We start from the raw sequence: 21,560 nt of genomic DNA on the forward strand, positions 1-21,560 counted from the left end.
TAAGATTCTTGTCCCCACTTTCTAGACAGAGAATGGCAGCACAGGGAGTTTAAGTAACGTGGGCAGGGTCACAGAACAAAGAGGAGGTACAGAGATGCTGGAACCCAAGGCAGGGCTGTTACTGTCCATGTGCATGGCCTGCCTCCCTCATTGCCCAGCTAGGGAAAGGGAGGCCCAGAGAGGGCAGGTTACTTGCCCAAGGTCACGCAGGGGACGGTGGCGGAGGCCTGGAGACCTCTGAGGGTTTCCTTTGCGGACCCCCCTCCCCACGCGCTCGGGCCCCTCCAATCGGCAGCTCTGCGTGCGGGGGCGCGCATCCCCCTGCTGTCAGTCAGTCAGCCCGTCTGTCTACGCGGACGCAGCGGTGCACCCCTCCCCAGCCTAGGGCGCTGCGCAGGGAGAGGCAGCGCGCGGCAGCCCACGGACGGCAGCGCCTGCGCCCGCGGCTCCCCAGCCGGTGCGCGGGAGTCGCGGAGGACAGGGCGCGGCAGCCGGCCGGCAGCGAGATCTCTTGCTCCCTCGCTCGCTCTCTGCGCTCGGGAAAAGCCCAGCCGGGAAGCCCCAGAGACCCGCCCTCCAAGATGAAGAAGCTCCAGGGAGCTCACCTCAGCAAGGTAGGGCACGAGGGCAGGGGCGCACCTGAGGGAGGGGTGCGGAGGCCCGCCCCCTCTCGAGCCCCCTGGGAGGGTGGGAGAGGGCACCTGCAACCGGCTCAGGGCTCCGGAGGAGGCCGGCAGAGCTGGATTGCAGGGAGGGGAGGGGTCACAGCCTGCACGGGGTGGAGAGTGGCCTTCCCCTTCTGGGGATCTGGATGCAGTGTGATGGGGCCTGGGGTTCACTGGGCCAGGTCCTGCGAACAGGTGTCTCAAGCCACAGGAGGCACGAGGTAGGGGTGCTGGGGCCAGGCACCCGCCCCTCCCCAGGACCCGGGTCCATTTCCCCCAGGGGCTGATCTGGGGGGGTGGGAGATGTTAGAATAGCTGAGACAGCCTTGAGCAGGACTGGTCGGGGGTGGGGGCTTGGAGCAGGTCCTCACCTGTGCACTCTGCGCTGAAGCAGTGAGCCAGCAGCTGCGCCCTGGTTTCCTACCAGCGCTCCTGCCCTGCAGTGCCCACCTCCTGCTTCCTCCCCACCCCCTTCATTCTCCTGGCAGCTTTGGCTTCCCTGATAAGACCCCAGGCTGCCCCTCAGCAGGGCAAGAGGGAGGCAAAGACAAGTAGGGAGGAAATGGGAGACCCAAGGGCTGTGGAGGTGGGGTGGAAGCTGGCATGAGAGAAAAAGCCAAGTCTATGTGTTCCTGGAGCCCTGGGCCCAGACCTCAGCCCCGCCCCACCTTGTCCTGTGGGATTGGACCTGCCAGCCAAGTCACATGTATGTGGGGAGGGAGAGTCTCGGGGGAAGTTTTCTAGCTTTTGGCTTAAGAGTACCAGTCTTAGCCAAGGAGTCAGAACGCCTGGGTACTGTTTCTACAGGTGCCGCTTACCCTGTGACTTGGGGCAAGTCTGTGTTCTAGCCTGGACCATCACTGGTCCATCCCCAGCGTGTGGCACCAAAGCAGGCCCCACAGTCCAAGGGGGTGGATACTGTGAACTCCCAGCTGCTGGTGTGGTGGACGGTCCCCTCTCCCGCAAGACCCACCGCCACCATACACTCGTTCAAGCTCTCTGCCCTTGGGCAGCTGAGCGTGGAACCACTGTGCTAAGTGGGTCCTTTTTGTTTCCTGACATAAGTGACTTGCTGGGGTCATTTGTGGGTCTTTTGGGTCTTCTTGAGTCCAGCCCCTGTTCTTTTCCATCCTGCTCTCTCCTCCTTCCTCTCTCTTCTCACAAGAGCCCCCGCCCCTCACTGGCACAGGGCTACTCATTATGTAAATAGCCATGTTGTATGAAGCCTGATCTCAAGTAATCCTCCAACAATCCTGGGCCCTAAGTCTTATTATCCCCAATTTATAGACAAGGAAACTGAGGGGTGCAGGTTACTGCTTTCCCGAAGGTGGGCTGAACCACCTAGGGCCAGCAGGGTAGGGGTGGGACCCCTGGCCTCAGTGTCCCCTCCCTTGGTCTCCAGGAGAAGGGGGTCGGGGAGTGAGGAGGCGTCAGCTATGGCAGCGTTATTCAGAGATGAGCACGGGACTGAGGGTCAGGGGTCTGAGTCCTGGCTTTGCTCTGCCCTTAACTTGCTGTTTGACCTTGGGCTCGGCCCTTCTCCTCTGAAACTCACTTTCCTGATCTGCACAATAATGAAGTCAGACTCCAGATTCCTACTGTCTCTCTCATCCTGAAGGAGGTATGAAAGCCTTGGCTTGGGAAGTCGTACCTCTCTCAGCCCCGACACTGCTGGTGACCTACCTCTGTTGGCCCCTAAAAGAGGGGGTGTGGTCTGGCAAACTCAGATGTGTGTGCCTGTGTGACTCTGGGTGGAGAGTGGGGGGATCAGGGGTGGGAGCCTCACACCCAGGCAGAAGTGTGAAGCAACTCATCCAGCTCCCAGCCCTACCCCGCTGATCTTGTTGCTTTTCTTGGTCTCTCAGTTCTGTCCTCTCTGTGCCAGCCTCCTGGGATTTACCGCGTGGTGGGGTTGGAGGCTCCACGTGGGCTTTGGACTGGCTCAGCTTTGGAGGACCCCATCCCCTGTTCCTGGAGCAGGAGCAGGCTTCCCTCTGATTGGGGGAGGAGGGGACGGAAGAGCTGGCAGCATCCTGCTCTTGGAACTCTTGTCACCATGGAAACAGAGAGCCGGGACTGTTCTGTGAACGTAGAAAGGGCAGCAACTTCTCAGGAGGGATCAGAGGAACCTCATTATCAGGGCCTCCTGCCAGCTGGCCTGAGGTGGGGGGGTCACAGGGTGACAGGTCTGCCTCCTCACCCAATACTAGGGGCCAGTGTAACTGGCTGCTACCCCATCCCTCTTGGAGTTCACCTGGGAGGGAGTGGTTCCAGAGGGCTGATGCTCACGCAGCTGGAGAGGAAGACTTGGGGAAAGGGGCACCCGAGGGAAGGGGTGGGTTTCATACAGATCTAGGAGCTGCTGCTGTCCTCACCCCAGCATGTCTGAGATCACAGCTAAAGAACCACCAGCAACATAATTGTTTCAACCCCTGGAGCCCAGTTACTTGAAAAGCAGCTTTTTCATGCTCTTCATCATTGTCAACATCACCCGTAATCATGCCAGGCTGCCCCCATCACCACTGCCCCTCTGGCCAATAGCCAGCCTCAGGCGGGATCACCACCATGGTTGTCACTATCACTGAGAGCCCAATGCTGTTACCACATTTCTGCCACCTGAGCCCGTTGCCCTAACCGTGTCGTTGCAGCCAGGCACCTCCAGTCCCGTGACACTCGGACTCTCCTTTCACCGTCCTCATCCCAGCAAGGTTTCCTCTGTCACCTGATTTGTGTGTAGACACCTACTTGAGCTGGTGCCAGGAAGGGCAATTTTAGGGGATAAAGCAAATTGGGTAGTAGCTATTTGCTGAGTCCCTGTGCTGGGATCTGATCTGGTCCTCGAGCACTGTGGTGAAGTCTCCTTGATGAATCTTGCCTCACAGATCATCAGAGCCAGAAGACTATTAGCTAAAGATTATCTAGACTTGCATTTCTGCCAAGTATATCCTGACATGCTAGCTCCTTGAGACCCTTTTCTTAAGTAGAATTGGAGAATACTGTCTGTTCTAGTCTCTACTTGGAGAGTCACAGTGCATATTGGTCCATTAAAGGATCTGACAAGTCCTGCAGCAAAGCAACCTGTTTTACCTTGTGATAACCCAGCTTTCCCCAAACTTTTAAATTCAAGAATCCTTTGTTCCACCCAACATCTACAAACATTTCAAGTGATGTATTTTTGGAATTAGTGATCTATCCAATCCCCTCAGTGTCCATATGGGGAAACCAAGGCTCAAAAGAGTCTTTCCTAAAGTTGCACAGTGAATTGGCACAGACCTGGGATGAGAATCGTGGTCTCCTGACGCCCAGTCCAGTGGAATCACTGTTTCCCCACGGTTGTTCCTCAGCAGGAAGCAGGAGGGTCCTTTCTCCTCTCTGAAAACCATGAACATTATTTGATAATGGGCCTTCTTTGCAGCTCCGTCCTCCTCTGCCATGGGGCATGGCTTTCAGAGGCAAGCAGAAAAGGTGTAGCTGCCCCTTTCTCCTGCCCATTCCTGGAGTCACTTCTGGGAACTGCTGTCTGAATTTTAGATAGTCATCCTGGTAACGTTGGGCTTCCTTCCTGGCCCTAAGCCTGGACAGCTCATGGACACACTAACTCATCTCTCGGGCCAGGGTTCCAAGCACCTGGAGGAAGGCCTCCATCGCCCAGCCCCAGCCTGAAGTGAGAATGCCCAGTGGGCTTCCCTGCCCTCCTTAAATCACAGGAGGGGACTTTAGGGACAGCTGGTTGCCATTCCCCTCTGTGCATGCATCTTTCCTCCAGAGACAGGAAGATTACAACTTTCTGAGGCAGACTGGGGCTTCAGTAGCTTCTTCCTGCTTGTGAGCTAAAATTCACAGTCCTCAGTAAGCCTTCTTGAGCCACACAGCATAAATCTAAGCCCAGGGGAGCCCACATTCTCTCCATGCCCCGTCCTTTCTATGCTAAGGGTCCCAATTCTTCCTCTTGTCCTCCTGTAACTGCCTTTCCTGAATACACTCCAATCTAGTCAGCTGCACATGCTCCAAACTGCCACTGTCTTTCTTAAAATATGGTGCCCAGAATGGAGTAGCAGAACCCCAGCACTGGGTGGTTGAAGACCTGGGCTCCAGCATCAGGAAGCTCTGGGCCGGAAACCTAGTTCTCCCACTAGCCAGCCTTGCGAAAACTGTGGGTGTGTCATCATGCCTCTTTGAGCCTCAGTTTCCCTCAGATGAGTACTTAGCTCATAGAGTTGTTCTGGGAATGAAATCAGGTAATGTGAGTGAAATGTTTAGTGCAGCGAGTGCGTGGTAAGTGCTCACACACAGTAACTGTTATTAAGATCGTCATCGTCGTCGTCATCAAATAGGACCATCCCTTCATTGGACCCCTGTGTTAGCCAAACTAAGATCAAGGTGGCTTTCTTAGTGCCTGAGCCACCCTGCTAGTCTCAAAAGTCTGTAGTCCCCTGAAACCCCAGGGAGCTCCTGCCTATTAACCTGTCAGCCCAGGTGAGACCCGTTGATTATCTGAACCAATAGAGTTCTTGGCACTTAGTCCTGTTTGATTCCATATTCTTATTTTGGGGGTTCCAGTTCAACCTGGCCTCACCTTCTCCCTCACCCCTTTGGTCTCTCTTACTGGCAGCCCATCACCCCAGACCTGCTGATGACCCCCAGCGACCAGGGCAATGTAGACCTGGACGTGGACTTTGCTGCAGACCGGGGGAACTGGACAGGCAAGCTGGACTTCCTGCTGTCCTGCATCGGCTACTGTGTAGGCCTGGGGAACGTCTGGCGTTTCCCCTATCGAGCCTACACCAACGGAGGAGGTATGGGCCTGATGCCTGCATGAGGGGCATCTAGTCCAATGGGCCAAGGCTCAGGGTGGAGTGAGGTGTTAAGTGGCCTTGGCCACTGTCTCCTATGTGACCTTGGGCTGAATTAGTTGAAAGCGGTGACCTGGGGCTGGAAGGGGGAGCTCACCCTGCCGTGTCCCTTTCCTCTCCCAGTCCCCTCCTTCCTGTCTCATCCCCAGCATGGATACACACTCGGTTCTCTTGACAAGCCCTGGCGCTTCCTGGGCCGTGAGTGATGGGCAGAGGGGGCTGCCTCTGCTTGGTGATGAAGGGCTGTGTGTGCCTGTCAGTGATCGCTGTGCTCTCAGTCTTCTCCCCGACCCTCCTCTCCCACCTCACCTCCTCCGGAACCTCGCTCCTTCAATCAGTCATTCCTGCTCTTGAATCTTCGATCTAGCCTCCTCTCTTGTTCCTTCCATTCACGCTGCAAACCCAGCATCTCTTTCATCTTAAATTCTCTGTCCCTGCCTCTCCATCAAGTGGCTGTTCTAAGTCTCATTAACAATAGCTGGGGTTAGCACTCACCCTTGGCCAGGCCCCAGGCTCAGTGCTCTCCAGGCCTGTCTCATTTAACCCTGATGACAACCACCTGGGTGGGCACCATCTTGATGAGGCCGCAGTGCTTGGAGAGGCCAAGTTCCTTGCCCAAGGTCACACGATGGGGATCCACCATTCCACCCCAGGGCTATCGTCTCCAGAGCCAATGTGCTCCCACCAGCACTGTGTCTCCTCCCAACTCTACCAAACTCCTTAAAGAAGCGCATATTGGCAGAGCGACAGAAATCCAAGTAGAACTAGATGAAGCAAGGACGAGATGACTTGGGATGACTGGGAAGTGTGGGACGAGTGCCGACCTCCAAAGCTCCAGGAACTCAGGGATGTCCATAGTTGTCTCTGTCCTCCCTCTCCCTGGTTCTGATGCTTCTTCCCTCTCTGTGTGCTGACCTCCTTTTTCCCTGGACCAGGCTTCCTCCTTACAGGTGGGTCGGGGGTGGCCACAGACAGCTCTGGAATGACTTCCTTCCCAGCACTGCTCTCTCTGAATGAATCTATATAGAATTGCAGGGAAGGTATCTAATTGGCCTGCCTTGGGATATGTGCCCAGGAAGGGGTGGGCAGGGGCTGGCTGGTGTAACTGGCAGCACTTCCAGAGCCATATGGTGGTGGGCAGTCCTGTAAAGGAGCTGGCTGCTGACATGAGAAGAAAAGGGGAAGGGATGCTGGGCACACGGGACCACAGGAGGCAGCCACAAGCCCCTGAGGTGGGGCTGGGGAGAGGGGAGGGGCAGTAGACTGGAGGCATGTTCTGCAGGGCATCGATTTCTGTACTGACGGTTTGTACTTCCTCTGGCGGGGAATGCACTTATTCATTCACTCATTTGTTCATTCGTTCACTCACTGTCTGCTCTGAGCCCAGTCCTGGCCTGGGCGCTGGGGCTACAGAGGTGAGTAAATCCCGCCCCCCCCGCCCCCCCCACCCGACCCCTTGGCCCTCAGTGATCTCCTAGAATAAGAGAAGACAGTCTTGTAGTGCCCAGCCCTAATCCGCGTGAGAAGTGGTGGTGTCTGCCAGTCAGGGGAGGGGTGGGGCGGGGCTCGAGCTGGGCTTTAGGGGGGGTCCAGCCCCAGACCCTCCCCGCCCTCCCTTCTCCTCCTCGCAGGCGCCTTCCTTGTGCCCTACTTCCTCATGCTGGCCATCTGCGGCATCCCCCTCTTCTTCCTCGAGCTCTCTCTGGGCCAGTTCTCCAGCCTGGGACCCCTGGCTGTCTGGAAAATCAGCCCCCTCTTCAAAGGTGAGGCTTCAGTGGGGTGCTCTGAGCCTGAGGGAGGTGAGGAGGTTCCCGCCACAACCTGTAGGCAGAGAGGGAGGTGAAACCCAGAAAGGGGACGGCTTCCTTGGCCTGAAGGCCACCCGCTCCCCCGCCCAGGTGCCGGCGCGGCCATGCTGCTCATCGTGGGCCTGGTGGCCATCTACTACAACATGATCATCGCCTACGTCCTCTTCTACCTCTTCGCCTCCCTCACCAGCAACCTGCCCTGGGAGCACTGTGGCAACTGGTGGAACACGGACCTCTGCCTCGAGCACAGAGGCTCCAAGGACGGCAACGGGGCCCTGCCCCTCAACCTCACCAGCACCGTCAGCCCCAGCGAGGAGTACTGGAGGTCAGGCCCCCGCCGGCCCAGCAACGGTCAGGGAGGGACAGAAGGCATCAGTGTGCCCGTGTCCCCAAGGGGCTCAGCATACGCACCTCAAAGGCCAAGCTCAGGTGCTCGTGTTAGGTGGACTCTGGGTTCTAATCCCGGCTCTTCACCTGGCCAGCTGTGTGACCGTGAACAGTTTCTTTTGCTTTATCTTGGAAGTGGGTGTGCTAATAGTATTGGAAGGTTACTGTGAGGATGCAAGGAAAGAAAGCTTATAAATTGTGCTGCCCAGCCTGGTGGACTGTGAGTGCCCAGTAAGTGCTAGCTGATGGCAATGATGCCGACGGTAACGGTAATCGTCAACTTTTGCAGCCTCAGTTTCCTCCTCTGCTCAAGGGGGTAATAAGAGTCCCTGCTTCATAGGATGGTATCAGTCAGTCACTCACTCATTCGTTCTTTCAGTCTGTATTTATTGAGTACCGACTGTACTAGTGGGTAAGGCACTTAGCAGAGGCCATGATCCTACAGGACCATCTCAGGTTAGTCTAACAGGAGAAAGAAGACTGTAGGAGAGAGTAATGCGAATTACATTAATTCATAATGATGAATTACATCATTATGCGAATGATGCAGGTAATGCAGGTAAAACCCTTAACACAGTGCCCGGCACACTGCAAGCCCCTGTGAATGGTGGGTATCAAAAGGGCATCGCTGCCCATTGGCCTGCCCCAAAGTCCCACTTTATAGCTGAGAAAACAAGGCCCAGAGGCTTGCTCAGTACCTACTGGCAGAGGCAGTACTGGAACCAAGGCCTCCTGATCCCTGATCTTGTTCTGGAACATTCCAGAGTAGCCTTGTTCCTAGGTAGGGACCATTGGTTAACCAGAGGACACAGACCAGATACCCCCAACCCTTTACCTAGTAGCAAAAGGCTACTCTTAGGAATCTTCCCCCAAATGAGCCGCATGTCTTGAAATGTTTTAATCTCCAACCCACACATATTACATGGTCCATCCGTTTATCCATTTAAAGTCCATCCAAAGTGTCTGCACCTGCTGAGGAGTATGTCTGACCAATGGGGAAGGGCTTGGGTCTGCAGCTAAAAGCCAAAGAACATGACATGGTCACTGGCAGCGGCCAGGGGTCTCCATGGCAACGCCATGGCCCACTGCATCAGTTGGGGGGAGCAGGCAGGAAGCCGATTGGCAGTCTCACAGGGCTGAAGGGAGCTGAGTGAGTGGAGGGACTTTACAGAGGGGATCCACATGGAAAGGTGAGGCACCAGCAAGAGGGACAGCCATACCACCCCTGAGGCAAGGAGGCAGTGTTACCGGAACCAGGGAAAATTTGAAGCCTTGGAGGAAGGGCTGCCCAACAAAAGCTGTGCTATAGAAGAAGGCAGTCACAGCCAGACCCTCTGATGGTGTGCGTGCATGTATGCGTGTACGTGTGTACACATGTGTGTGCAAATACTCCAACCCATCATCCAGTCTCCTGCTGTTGCCTCCCATTAGCCAGACCCAGATGGAAATTGAAGAGGAAAGCAGCCTGCGTGATGGGGTCTGTAGAAGCCCACCTCGTGGCTGCTGAGCTGGTCAGAGAAGGATGGAGAGGAATCAAATAGAAAAAAGCCAGGATAGTCTCGCAGGCCGGCCACAGCTTTACTCCATGTCTGTGGAACGTGGCAGGGTCACCAGAGGACATTCAGACCTTGTCTCCCACAGCCGCTACGTCCTCCACATCCAAGGCAGCCGGGGCATCGGAAGTCCTGGGCAGATCCGCTGGAACCTCTGCCTTTGCCTGCTGCTTGCCTGGGTCATCGTGTTCCTCTGTATCCTCAAGGGTGTGAAGTCCTCGGGCAAGGTGAAGCTGGGAGGCCCCGGAGGCTTGAGAGGCTGGGAAGGGTGAGGTCTTCCTGAGGAGGCAGGGTGTGGACTGAGCCTGAGAGGATGGATGGACTTCAACTGGGAAGAGGGGGAGGGAGAGTGCATTGAGACTGGGGGAGGGAGGCACTGCCTGAAGGAAGATGTGGGGGTGAGCCTGGATGGTGGCTAGGCTGGCTCGCTAGACTAGAAACACGCCGAGAGCGGGACCTATCTGTTATTCAAGCTTCTTTCCTAACCTAGTGCTTGGCGCTTTGAAGAACCTCAGCAAGTGTTCATTGAGTGCTTGGAGGGTGGGTATGAGTGACGGCTCTTTGAAATGCAAGCACGAGAACACCCAGTTGTCACACTCAATTGGAAAGTCTAGAGGGTCTGCTTCAGGCATGGCTGGATCTAGAGGTTCAGTTGGAGTTATCAGGAATGTCGTTCTCTTGGTGTCTCAGCAGTACTTTCCTCCAGATTGGCTTCCTTCTCAGGCTACGTTTTTCATGAGGTTGCCCCTAGCAGCTCTAGGCTTACATCTTACCTGCTTAGTATTCTCCCTTGTCCCAAGTTTCAAAAATCCTAGAACTGAGTCTCACTGGATACATAGGTCTGATATCCATCCCTGAACCAGTCACCGTGGGCAGGAGGGTGGAGTGCTCAGCTTGGCTGGGGCTGGGAATGGAGTCAGCGCCAGGTGGGAAAGTCAGGCGACTGTTATCTGAAGAAGGCCAGCTAGATGCTGGGAAGACAAAGCCGCAGACGCCCGTTTTAGGTTATGAAGGGAAGGAAGGACTTGGAACTTCCTTTAGGTTATGAAGGGAAGGAAGGACTTGGAAACCTTCTGAGCGGTTTAATCAATCATTTATAAATTAGAACTTGTCCCTCTGCAAAGGGCTGGGAGACGTTGTCCACGAGGAAGAGAACCACTAAAAGAAAGATTAGAAAGACAGTGTAGAGACCATTAGAAAGCCAGGAGAGGTCATCGTGGTGCAAGCCGAGGCAGCGAGGCTGGAGACTTGATGGTGTTTGCTGAGGGCGAGGCTGGAGGTCTGGGAACAGGCACAGACGGGGCAGAGGGGAGTTTGGGTATGTCCAGCGTCTGATGACCACGCAGGCTGGGTTTGCAGGGGGCCTGGACCAGGGTGCAGTGGAGCTAGAGAGAGTGGACGGTTGGGAACAGCCTTGGAAAGCAGTGATGTGTGGAGGGAGTGAGGGACTGCTCCCAGCTTAGGCTGCATAGGTGAGTTAGTAAGGTGGGGATTTCTTTTTTTTTTTTTTGCGGTACGCGGGCCTCTCACTGTTGTGGCCTCTCCCGTTGCGGAGCACAGGCTCCGGACGCGCAGGCTCAGCGGCCATGGCTCACGGGCCCAGCCGCTCCGCGGCACGTGGGATCTTCCCGGACCGGGGCACAAACCCGTGTCCCCTGCATCGGCAGGCGGATTCTCAACCACTGCGCCACCAGGGAAGCCCAGGTGGGGATTTCTGAGAGGAGCAGAGGAGAGAGAAGGTCACCCCCCTTACTGTCTCTCAGGTGGTGTATTTCACGGCCACGTTCCCCTACCTCATCCTGCTCATGCTGCTGGTCCGTGGAGTCACCCTCCCAGGGGCCTGGAAGGGCGTCCAGTTCTATCTCACCCCTCAGTTCCACCACCTGTTGTCTTCCAAGGTGAGGCCCTCAAAGCCTGCGTGCAGAGGGAAGAGTCAGGCTGGGGAGAGGAAAGAGGGCTCCCTGGGAAAAGAGGGGGTGGGGGGAAGAACCTTCCACATGGGGAGCCCCGTGTACCAGGCGCTGTGCTTGGCACTTTCCTTGATTATTATTCACAATCCTATGCAGTAGGCATTATTCTCTCATTTTACAGATGAAGAAGCTGAGGCGCAAAAGTGTTGGTGATACGCTTAAGGTCACACGACTAGGGGGTGGGAGAGTTGGGATTTCCACCCTGATCTGTCTGACTCCAAACCCCAAGGAGGGCATTGTAATAATAATAGAAACAGCAATGGTCCTGACACCTAACGTTTCTTATTGTTGGTGGATGACTGTGCCTGGCCCTGCTCTAGCACTTTGCATGTATGTAGTTACAGAATCCTTACCACCACCCTACGAGGGAGGTCCTGTTCCTATCCCCTCAGTACAGACGAGGGTCCTGAGGCCTGGAGAGGTGATGTGGCCTGGCCAGGTTACACAGATAAAAAATGGTAGAGCTGGGATTCCAATTCAGGTCCCTCCAACTCTAGGGAGGAAGTAAAGGGGTTCCAGGGGCTTATTGTCAGTAGGCATCTACTGAAAATTTACACGAGGCACTACTTCCTTCAAAACCGGACCAAGCTTAGAGAGTATCTCCTAGATCCTGGATGGGGAAACTGAGGCCCAGAGAGGGGAAGGGATTTGCCCAGGTCCTGCAGTGTAAGTGTTGGAGCAGGGCTTACTTCCTGCCGGTGTCACTCGTGAGCCAGGCTCTTCACCACAGCATCCCTGGACCTGTCGACTGGCTCTTGCCCCACCTCCTTCCTCCTCTGGACACCATGGTGTGCCAGCCCCTTCTCTCTGGCCTCCATCTGCATCCTTTCCTGCCACAGGTGTGGATCGAAGCTGCTCTTCAGATCTTCTACTCCCTGGGTGTGGGCTTCGGGGGGCTCCTCACCTTTGCATCCTACAACACGTTTCACCAGAACATCTATAGGTCAGGGCTGCCTCCCAGATCCCAGGGGCTGGAGTGGGGAGGAGAGTGGCTGGCTGGGGAGGGCCTCGTGGGTGAAGGCGTGGCCCGCTCACCCTGGCCTGTGCCTGGACTTCTCCCGGCAGAGACACCTTCATCGTCACCCTGGGCAACGCCATCACCAGCATCCTGGCTGGCTTTGCCATCTTCTCCGTGCTGGGCTACATGTCTCAGGAGCTGGGTGTGCCTGTGGACCAAGTAGCCAAAGCAGGTGAGCAGGCTGCCCAGCCCTGGTGGGTGGAGGGTGTGTCGGGGACAGCTGGGCTGGGCAAGTTAACATACATGTGGCCCAGCAAGGTTGTGGATGGGTATGTCACGTGCGTGTGCGTGCACACGAATGAATGTGTCTTAGCTGCTCTCTGGGTGTCCTAGAGCAAAGGGATGAATGTACAAATGAGTATGTGTCAACCTGTGTCTGGAGATAAGTGACTTTCTGTAGGAGATTGTCTTGTTTTGCCGCATCTTAGGAACTTGCCTTGCTTGTCCAGATGAGTCACAACCTGTGTGCAGATGGCTGTGCAAGTTAACTGAGGGTTTGAATGATGTGAATCAGTGTCTTGTGCCAATGGGAGTGTCTGAGTATGTGTGTTCATGGAACTGTTTGTGCAAATGATTGTGTACATAAGTGTATTCAAATGAGGTTTTCTATTTGGTCTTGCGTTTTCTCGTGCACTCATTATTAATTAATTTATTTTATCAACCTGTGTTTATGGAGCACCAACAGTGTGCTGGCCTGTATCCTAAAAATTAAGAAAGTGTTGGAAGTGTGCAGTGAGTGTACGTCTCTGGGTCTGGCTGAACCAAGTGTGCCCAAGTGGCTGTGAGCGACCACGTGCGTCTGAGTACGTATGTGGGACCCCCGCGTTCCCCAGACTGCTGACGCCGTGTGCCCTTGGCCCAGGCCCTGGCCTGGCCTTTGTCGTCTATCCACAGGCCATGACCATGCTGCCTCTATCGCCTTTCTGGTCCTTCCTCTTCTTCTTCATGCTGCTGACTCTTGGCTTGGACAGCCAGGTGAGCTGCTCCACGCCAGTGGGTGCACCTTGTGGTGTGTGTCTGTGTCTCTGTGCGTGTGTATGTGTGTGTGATGTGTGTATCTCTATGTGTGTCTGTGCGTGTGTGAGATTCATGACTGTATGTCTTCGTGTATTGTGTCTGTGTGTGACGTGGATCTGTGTGATGTGTCTATCTATGTGTTTACCTGTGTGTGTATGTGTGGCGTGTGTGTATCTGTGCCTGTGAGATGTGTATCTGTGTGTGTTTGTATGTGTGTGTGTGGGGGGAAGAACTCTGACCCCCCCCATTCTCCCCCCCCCAGTTTGCCTTCCTGGAGACCATTGTGACAGCTGTTACAGATGAGTTCCCGTATTACCTGCGGCCCAAGAAGGCTGTGTTCTCAGGGCTCATCTGTGTGGCCATGTACCTGATGGGGCTGGTCCTCACCACGGATGTGAGTGGCGCTGCGGGGTGGGCGGGCAGCTGGTGGGCAAGGCTGGGGCAGACACCTGCGGCACTGTCTGCGGCCAGGCCAAGCACTCCCTGAACTACCTGCTTCTTCCTCCTTGGGAGGAACCTAGTCCACCCCAGGCCCTCTCTCCCAGGGGCAGCTTGGCCTGTGACCCAGAGTCCTGACTTTGGAGTCTGAAAGACCTGGGTTCAAGCCTCGCTCCTGCATTTGCTAAGGGACCTCAGGACAAGTGGTTTCACCCCCCTGAGGCTGTTTTCCCACTGATAAAATGGGGTCTACATCTAGGCTTGCTGTGAGACTCAAATCAGATGATGTGTATAAAGGGCTCGGGAGGCAGACAGCAGTCACGCTGTCATCGTCTTGCCCTCCCCGCCGGTCTGGCTGCTTCCTGCTCACTTCCTGCCTGGGGAAGGGGTGGCATCAGGGAGAGAGGCTGGGATAAGGGGACCCCAGAGCTGCGACTTGTGTTCCAGGGGGGCATGTACTGGCTGGTCCTTCTGGACGACTACAGCGCCAGCTTCGGGCTAATGGTGGCGGTGATCACCACGTGCCTCGCTGTCACCCGGGTGTATGGTGAGAGGGGCCATGGGAGGTGGAGTCAGGCTCCCCACCGTGGGAGAGTGGGAGTCTACCCTGGAGCCCCCCTGCACTGGGTTCCCGGTCCCGAGGGCCAGGGTTCCCGGTGGGGGCAGCTGGAGTGGAGGAGGGGTTGCTGGTGCTTGTGGGGCTGCGGGTGGGACCACGCTCCTCCCTCCCCTGTGCAGGCATCCAGAGGTTCTGCCGGGATATCCACATGATGCTGGGCTTCAAGCCGGGCCTCTACTTCAGGGCCTGCTGGCTGTTCCTGTCCCCGGCCACGCTCCTGGTAACCGGGGGTGGGAGGGAGGGCTGCTGGCTGGGGACTCAGGGCTGAGAGCAGGGCCCCTCTGGGCGTTCAGTCTGGTAGGACTGCCCTGGCCCATAGTGGGCCTCTGTCAGGGCTGAGAGGTGGGGCGGGCACCGGGATCCTGGTCTACCCCCCTCCCCCTTGATGCCCCCAGCTTTTGTAGCTGTGCTGAGGCTGGTCCTGCGTTTGGTTGGCAAAATGAGCGGGGCTTTCTCAGGCCTCAGAGGCTTAAGGCTGGGGTCAGAGCAGCTCAGGGGTAGGCCGCCTCAGGAATTAGGGCGCCTCAGAGCTGGGCTGTCTCAGGTCTTGGCGTTGGGTCAGCTTGGGGCAGGGCTGTCTGAGGACTTGCAAAGGCTCCAAAGATGGACCATCTAGGTTCTGGTACAGCTTAGGACTGGGCTGTCTCAGAAACTGGGTGGTTCTGGGCTGAGCTATCTCAGGCTTTAAGGTAGCTCAGACCTGGGCTATCCCAAGCCCTGGGCCATGCCCGAGGCCCACGTTGATGCTGGGAGCCCCCCACCTGCAGGCCCTGCTGGTGTATAGCATCGTCAAGTACCAGCCCTCAGAATATGGTAGCTACCGCTTCCCAGCCTGGGCGGAGCTGCTGGGCATCCTGATGGGCCTGCTGTCCTGCCTCATGATCCCAGCCGGCATGCTGGTGGCTGTGCTTCGAGAGGAAGGCTCGCTCTGGGAGGTGAGTCTGCCCCACCCCTGCCTGCTCCCAGCCCCCTGACCTGTGGCCCTGCCCTGGGCCCAACCTCCAGAAGAGAAAACGTCTGCTCCAGCACCTTTTCCAGAGCCTGCAGGATTCTTTTAACCGGGAAGAGCATTTTTTTCTAACCAGTAGCCTGGGCTATGAATCAGCTCAGATCTGCTTGGTCTGTGGCAGGCTCTGGGGCCAGAGTCCTATCCTGTGGCCCCTCCCACCACCTGGGGCCCCTGGCAAGGGAGGGGCACAGACCACGGATACTGGCCACTGCCCACGTGTCTTGGGGGAACCTGAAAGGACAAGGGTCTTATCCAAGGTCCATGGTGAGTTGGGCAGGGGTCAGGACTTGAACTCAGGTTGCTAGCTTCCCTGTGGAACTCAGGGTCAGAGGCAACATTGAAGGACCCCAGGGGTGGGCTGTCACCCTCCTCCGGTGACGGGGAGCCCTGCCCATGGCCAGGGCTTTGTGGAGAGACCCAGAAAGCATACAGAGTGCAAGCTGTTTGGTATGGGATTCTGCAGGCTCGGAAGAGGGGAATAGGGACCCTTTGTGGGCCAGTGGACATGCTGGGTTGCTGTGCAGCTGCTGGAGATCCCGCCCCTCTCTGAGCCTCAGGTGCCCTCTGCACACTGAGCCCTCCACTTCTTTTTTTAAAATTTTTTAATCTAATTTTATTTATTTTTTATAGAGCAGGTTCTTATTAGTTATCTATTTTATACCTATTAGCGTATATACGTCAATCCCAATCTCCCAATTCATCCCACTACCACCACCCCCCGCCCCCCACTTTCCCTCCTTGGTGTCCATACATTTGTTCTCTACATCCGTGTCTGAGCCCTCCACTTCTGAGGCCGTGGGTGTGGAGTCCTCTGGTGGCAAGAGGCTGTCATAGTGAGTGGAGCTGAGTGAGCCTGCCAGGGCCCAGAGACGGCCTTGGGACACACACACACACCATCAGAGGTGTGCTGGAGCCACTAGTACTGCTTCATGAGAGCTAATTGTTAAATATTCAGGAGTACGCTGACCCAGTTGTTAAACCATTGACAGCTTGAAATTGACAAGTGTGGGGATAATTACAACAGTGAGATTGGCTACAAATCAGGGCTCCTGTGCCCCTCCACCCCTCCCCAGCCTGCTAACCAGCTCACTACTGCCCACCCCCCTACCTCACATACCTCCACTGTTCCTTGGCTGTCCCTTGCCCCATCTTCCAGCTTCTGGAGGGAGGCTCAGAGCCCTTCCCTGGCAGAAGTGGGCTGTGGTCACACTGCGCAGATCCAGGGGAGTCCTGGAGTCCAGCCACTGCTCTGCCTCCAACTGCTGTATGACTTTGAGGCAAACCCCTTTCCTTTTCTGAACCTCAGGAGCCCCACCTGTGCTGCTAAAGGAAAATTGTCTCCTTGTTGAGAGCCAGGGTGTCTGCGAAGGGAAGGAGGAGGGCTCCAGCTCCCAGGAAGCTCATGGTTCCCAAGCCTTGCTTTGCCTCCCTCCTGTCCTGCTGCCACCGCTGCCCACAGCCAGGCGGAGGGGACAGGTTGTTGGGGGATCGCAGAGCCCCACAGAGAAGTCATTGCCCCGCTCAGGGGTGCCACCTTCAGAGACCAAGCTTCCCAGCACTGACCCACTAGGATCGGAATCCTGGGTCTGCCACTTGCCAGCTTTGTGACCCTAAGCAAGTGAACGCACCTCTCTGAACCTTGCTTTCTCAGTCCTTAAAATTAGGACAGTGATCCTTACCTGTCAGGGGAGATACCGTGATCACAAAGGTGGTTCTCCAGTGCACGGCTCATCCATTGCACTCCGGATGTGCTGATCCCTGCGATTTCCCCAAACGTGGGAAACTCGACTGCAGAATTTGTAGCAGTGGGGGACTGCGTTTGTGCTTTCCCCTAAAAAAAAAAAAAAAAAAAATGAGTATAGTGATAACTGCCCATACGGTTGCTGTGAGAAGAAAAAAAGCTCATCAATGAAGTCAGTACTGTGACAGGCAGAAAAGCAGGGTATTTTTAAAGTTCAGGATGGGGTCAAGACTGCCTGGGTTCAAATGCCACACCACCGCTTCCCACCGGTGTGACCTTGGCCAACTTAACTAATGTCTCTGAACCGTACTTTCAGACAGTATCTGTGTGGGGGGGGTGGAGGTAATAATAATACTCCTCTCATAGGGATAGTGTAAGGATTAAATAAGCCCATACTCAGCACAGAGCTGGGACCCGGTGAGTGCTCAGTTCTAAGCTGGGGGGTTCTCACCTCAAAACCTGGGGTGATTTTGCCCTCAGGGGACCCTTGGCAATGTCTGGAGACATTTTTGATTGTCCTGAGAGGGTGGGATTGGAGGGGGAATGCTACTGGCATCTAGAGGTCAGGGATCCTGCTACCCACGGTTCGATGTGCAGAACACCTCCTAGGCCACGATGTCAGTGGTGCTCTCAGGTGGGGAAACCTTGGTTTAGGCACTAGTGTGCAGCTGGAAACAAATCTAAGTCCTCAAACTCAGGGAGCTTGTATTTTAATGCGGGAGACGGACAATAAACAAACAAACACATGAAGGCAGTGGTAAGCGCAATACTTAAAAACAAAACCAAACCTAACAAAGCCAGAGGCCAGAGCACAGGAATAGAGAGTGATGGAGGACGGGGTTCTGGCCAGGGTGACCAGGGGAGACCTCTCTGAGGAGGTGACAGAGACCTGACGAAATCGCCAAGGTGATTGGTTTAGATGTCTAAGGGGAGAGCATTCCAGGCAGAAGGACAGTCAGGGCAAAGGCCCTGAGGCAGGAGGGGCCGGCACGTTTGAAGTCAGCGAGACTGGATCAGAGGAGGTGGAGAGAGAGTGGCGGGAACCAAGATCACGAAGGTAGACAGGGGTCAGGACGTGGCGGCCATGAGAGCACTTTGGATTTCATTCCAAGTGAGATGACAAGCCTTTGGCAGGTTCCTGAGTGGTGGGGTAACATTACTGTCAATGCATTTTAATGGGCATCACTGTGCTTTGAGTATAGAGCTGTGCTAGGCCCCACGCTAAAGGCATGGCACACATTATCTCCCTTGGAATCTACACCCAGGAGGCTCCACTTAATGTTGGTTGTCTCCCTTCATTGAAGGGTCTGGGGCTCTTCTCCCCAGCAGGGCAGGCAGAGGGCTTTGGGAATTTGGTCTGAGGAAGACAGAACCCTAGAATGTCCAGGCTTAGTCATCACCTTAGCTCCCTCCTTCCATGGAAACTGGAGCTTGGAGAGGGAAAGGTCAGACATCTGAGTCAGACTGACCATGGCCACTCTGTCTCCATCTTCCCAGTGCATGGCTCTCTCCCCAAAGCTCCCAGCTCTTCAGGACTCAGCATTTAGGGGAGGGACCCAGAGTGGACTCCTGGACTGCCTGCCATGTAACCATAACAACAGCCACCATTTACTGGGCCTTACTCTGTTCCCAGCACCCTGCTCAGCAGTGCCTTCCTAACCACCCTTTGAAGGCATCACGATTCCCAAGTTACAGATGCTGGAAGCAGAGCTTAAATTCCATGCCCAAAGGACACCCAACTTGTGAGTGGCAGGGCAGAATTCTCCCCAGGCATGTGACTCACTCCCTTGGGGAAGTGACAGTGCCCCCGCCCTTTCCCCGGGTTGTTGGACAGACTAATCCAGGTGACGCGGTAAGTGTTTTGCCGGTGACCCTGGAAGCAGTCCCTGAGCCCTGGTTCTCAGCCCTGTGGTTGCTCTGCTGCAGCGGCTCCAGCAGGCCAGCCGGCCAGCCCTAGATTGGGGCCCGTCACTGGAGGAGAACCGGACAGGCATGTACGTGGCCACGCTGGCCGGGAGCCAGTCCCCCAAGCCACTGATGGTGCACATGCGCAAGTACGGGGGCATCACCAGCTTCGAGAACACAGCCATCGAGGTGGACCGAGAGATTGCAGAGGAGGAGGAATCCATGATGTGAGATGGGAAGCAGGCAGACAGGAGGCCCTGCCGGCTCCCAAGGGTTGCCACACACCCTCTGGGGTTCTGAGAGGCCTGAGGCTGCGGGAGGTTGCCATGGTGATGCCGGTCCCCAGAGCAAGTCCCTTTTTGTGGCCTCTGCCTCTCCTAAAACCTCTGTCTACTCCCAACACACACGCACACGCACACGCAACCGCACACGCACACACTCAAAGCTGAAAATGAGCCAGCTCAGCCCTTACTTCACAGATGGACAGACTGAGGCCCAAGGTCACACGACAGAAGGGACTGGACCCCAGGCCTCCTGACCGGCCAGCTCCCTTTCTCATGTGGCAGCTGGGACCACCCTCTCATCTCTGTTCAGGGCCCAGTCCCTTCTCTTCTCTTGGGGAGCCTGCCCCATGCACTTCAACGAATCAGAATCTTGAGCTGGGCAAGGACACTCAGGTTGTCTCGAGGCCCACGAGGCCCCGGGCATCAAGGGTTATCAAGTCAAGTGGGAGAAAGATCCCTGTGGGTTCACGTGTGCAGGCCAGGTTTCCTGAAGGAGGTGGGACCTGAGGGCCCTGGAGGATGGGCAAGTTTGGAGAGAGAGAGAGGAAGAGGACGGCAGGGTGGGGAGGGCCTCTGGCCAAGGCGTTGATCCAGCCAAGGTGTGGGGGTCAGAATATAGCCCCCTTGTCCTCCCCTGGGGCCAGGAGGTAGCCTAGGGAGAGACCAAGGGTGAGTGAGTGAGGAGAGCGGGAGAGTGGTGGGAGAAGTTACCAGCTTACAACAGGATTCAAGTGGGAATGCAGATCGTTGGAGAGGGTGAGCCAGGGACGCGGGTGGGCAGGGGATTTGCAGGATCATGTGCTTTAGATAGAATATCCTTCTGGCTCAGCGTGCAAGGTGGAATAGAGGGGATGGGGTAGAGGCGGGAAGCCTGCGGAGGAGAGACCAGAGGGGCTAGTGCCTGAGCTTGGGTATTAGGAGGGTGGAGGGAGGGAAAGAAGGAGGACCCCAGAGCTTCCCTCTCTGGACCCTATGCCCTCTAGTGTGGGGAGCCCTGGGCATGATTAGAACCGGGGAAGGGAGGGAGGTGCCCGACCTGCACTGTGGAGGTGGGAACGAGGGGTCCCTCTCTTCCCTTCTCCCTTGTCCTGGCGGCCCTCACTGTTTCCTCTAGCTCCAGGCACTGCTGGGGAATGGGCCTTGGCTGTGGACGACCAGGCCACTAAGAGCCTTGGGAGGTGGTCCACACATATGGCTGTCTGGTCCCAGTGCTGCCGACTCTGCCTCAGCACACGGGTCCCTGGGCACGGACACCCGAGTGGAGGCAGAGAGCAGAGGGCGGGCGGCACCCCAGGCCTGTAGCCAGAGACCTTGGCATCTTCAATCCCCAGGCTTGGGAGGGGCTGCCCTGGGGTCCCTCCTTCCCCGAGAGATGAGGGTGGGGTGAGAAAACGCCTGATCAGGTCCCTTGCACATGGCATCCTCCAGTGGGGCAGGGTGGCCTGGTGCATCAGTGCCAACCCCTGTGCCCTCTCTGCTGGTGTTTCCCCAACCCATCTGTGTTCTGTTAATAAACACCAATGAAGTCATCTTCCTTACCCTGTCTCCTTACTGCTGAGAGCCACGAGGGGGACAGCACAGAACTTTCTGGTTCCCATCAGACAGATAAAGGGAACTGAGGCTCAGCTGCCTCCTTTCCTGGCCCACCTGGCTTCTGACCCTAGCTTTGCCATTTCTCCTTGGCAGTGGTCGGTGGGTGGGGCTTAGGAAGGATGATGAAGATGAGGAAGGCCCTTAAAGACCACCTAGTCTCCCGTTATACATACGGACAAACCGAGGCCCACAGAGGGGAAGAGACCTGCTCAAGGTTACCCAGCAGAGACAGGCAGAGCTGGGGACAAACCAGGGCCTGTCAGCCATCTCCTTTCCCTGGCCAGCTGCCCTCCTTCCCTCCCCAGCTCTTTCCCAGCCTTACCTGCAGTTGCAGCTGGAGCTCCAAGAGTAGAATTGGGAGGAGCCATGACTTTCCCAGGCCGGAAGAATTTCCTGGTTCTACCCACCCCCACCTGGCAGGACCTTGCCAATATAAAAGGGCCCCAGTGCCTTTCAAATGCGAGGCCCAGGTGTTTGCAAAGGCTTTGAATGCGGGTGGAGAGGAAGGGCTGCTGCATACTTCGGATATTAATAAATTTCCCCTAACAAAGGGCCAGGGCCCCCTCCTGCCCCCTCTTTGTTTGGGGCTCTGGGTGGGGGAAGAGAGATGGGTTTGCTAATTTGCAGAGGATGCAGGAATGGCCTTCACAGTTCACAATGCTTCTTCCCACACCCTGGGGGCGGGCTCCAGCCTTGCTCA

The 21,560-nt window shown here is 56.1% G+C and overlaps 1 protein-coding gene across 1 annotated transcript; it reads left to right on the forward strand.

Moving 5' to 3' along the window:
* Positions 1–581: 581 nt before the first annotated feature.
* Positions 582–19,373, forward strand: SLC6A7 (solute carrier family 6 member 7; the record flags this gene model as incomplete). Its single annotated transcript, XM_079918291.1, has 14 exons — positions 582–614; positions 5,278–5,461; positions 7,150–7,281; positions 7,417–7,651; positions 9,355–9,493; positions 11,030–11,164; positions 12,076–12,179; positions 12,302–12,426; positions 13,117–13,229; positions 13,534–13,665; positions 14,157–14,256; positions 14,448–14,548; positions 15,096–15,263; positions 19,005–19,373. The coding sequence occupies 14 exons, from the start codon at positions 582–584 to the stop codon at positions 19,212–19,214; spliced, it is 1,911 nt and encodes a 636-aa protein (XP_079774417.1). The 3' UTR covers positions 19,215–19,373.
* Positions 19,374–21,560: the final 2,187 nt, after the last annotated feature.

This window comes from Stenella coeruleoalba (genome assembly GCF_951394435.1).
Source record: "Stenella coeruleoalba genome assembly, chromosome: 3".
In the NCBI taxonomy this organism is placed as follows: domain Eukaryota; kingdom Metazoa; phylum Chordata; class Mammalia; order Artiodactyla; family Delphinidae; genus Stenella; species Stenella coeruleoalba.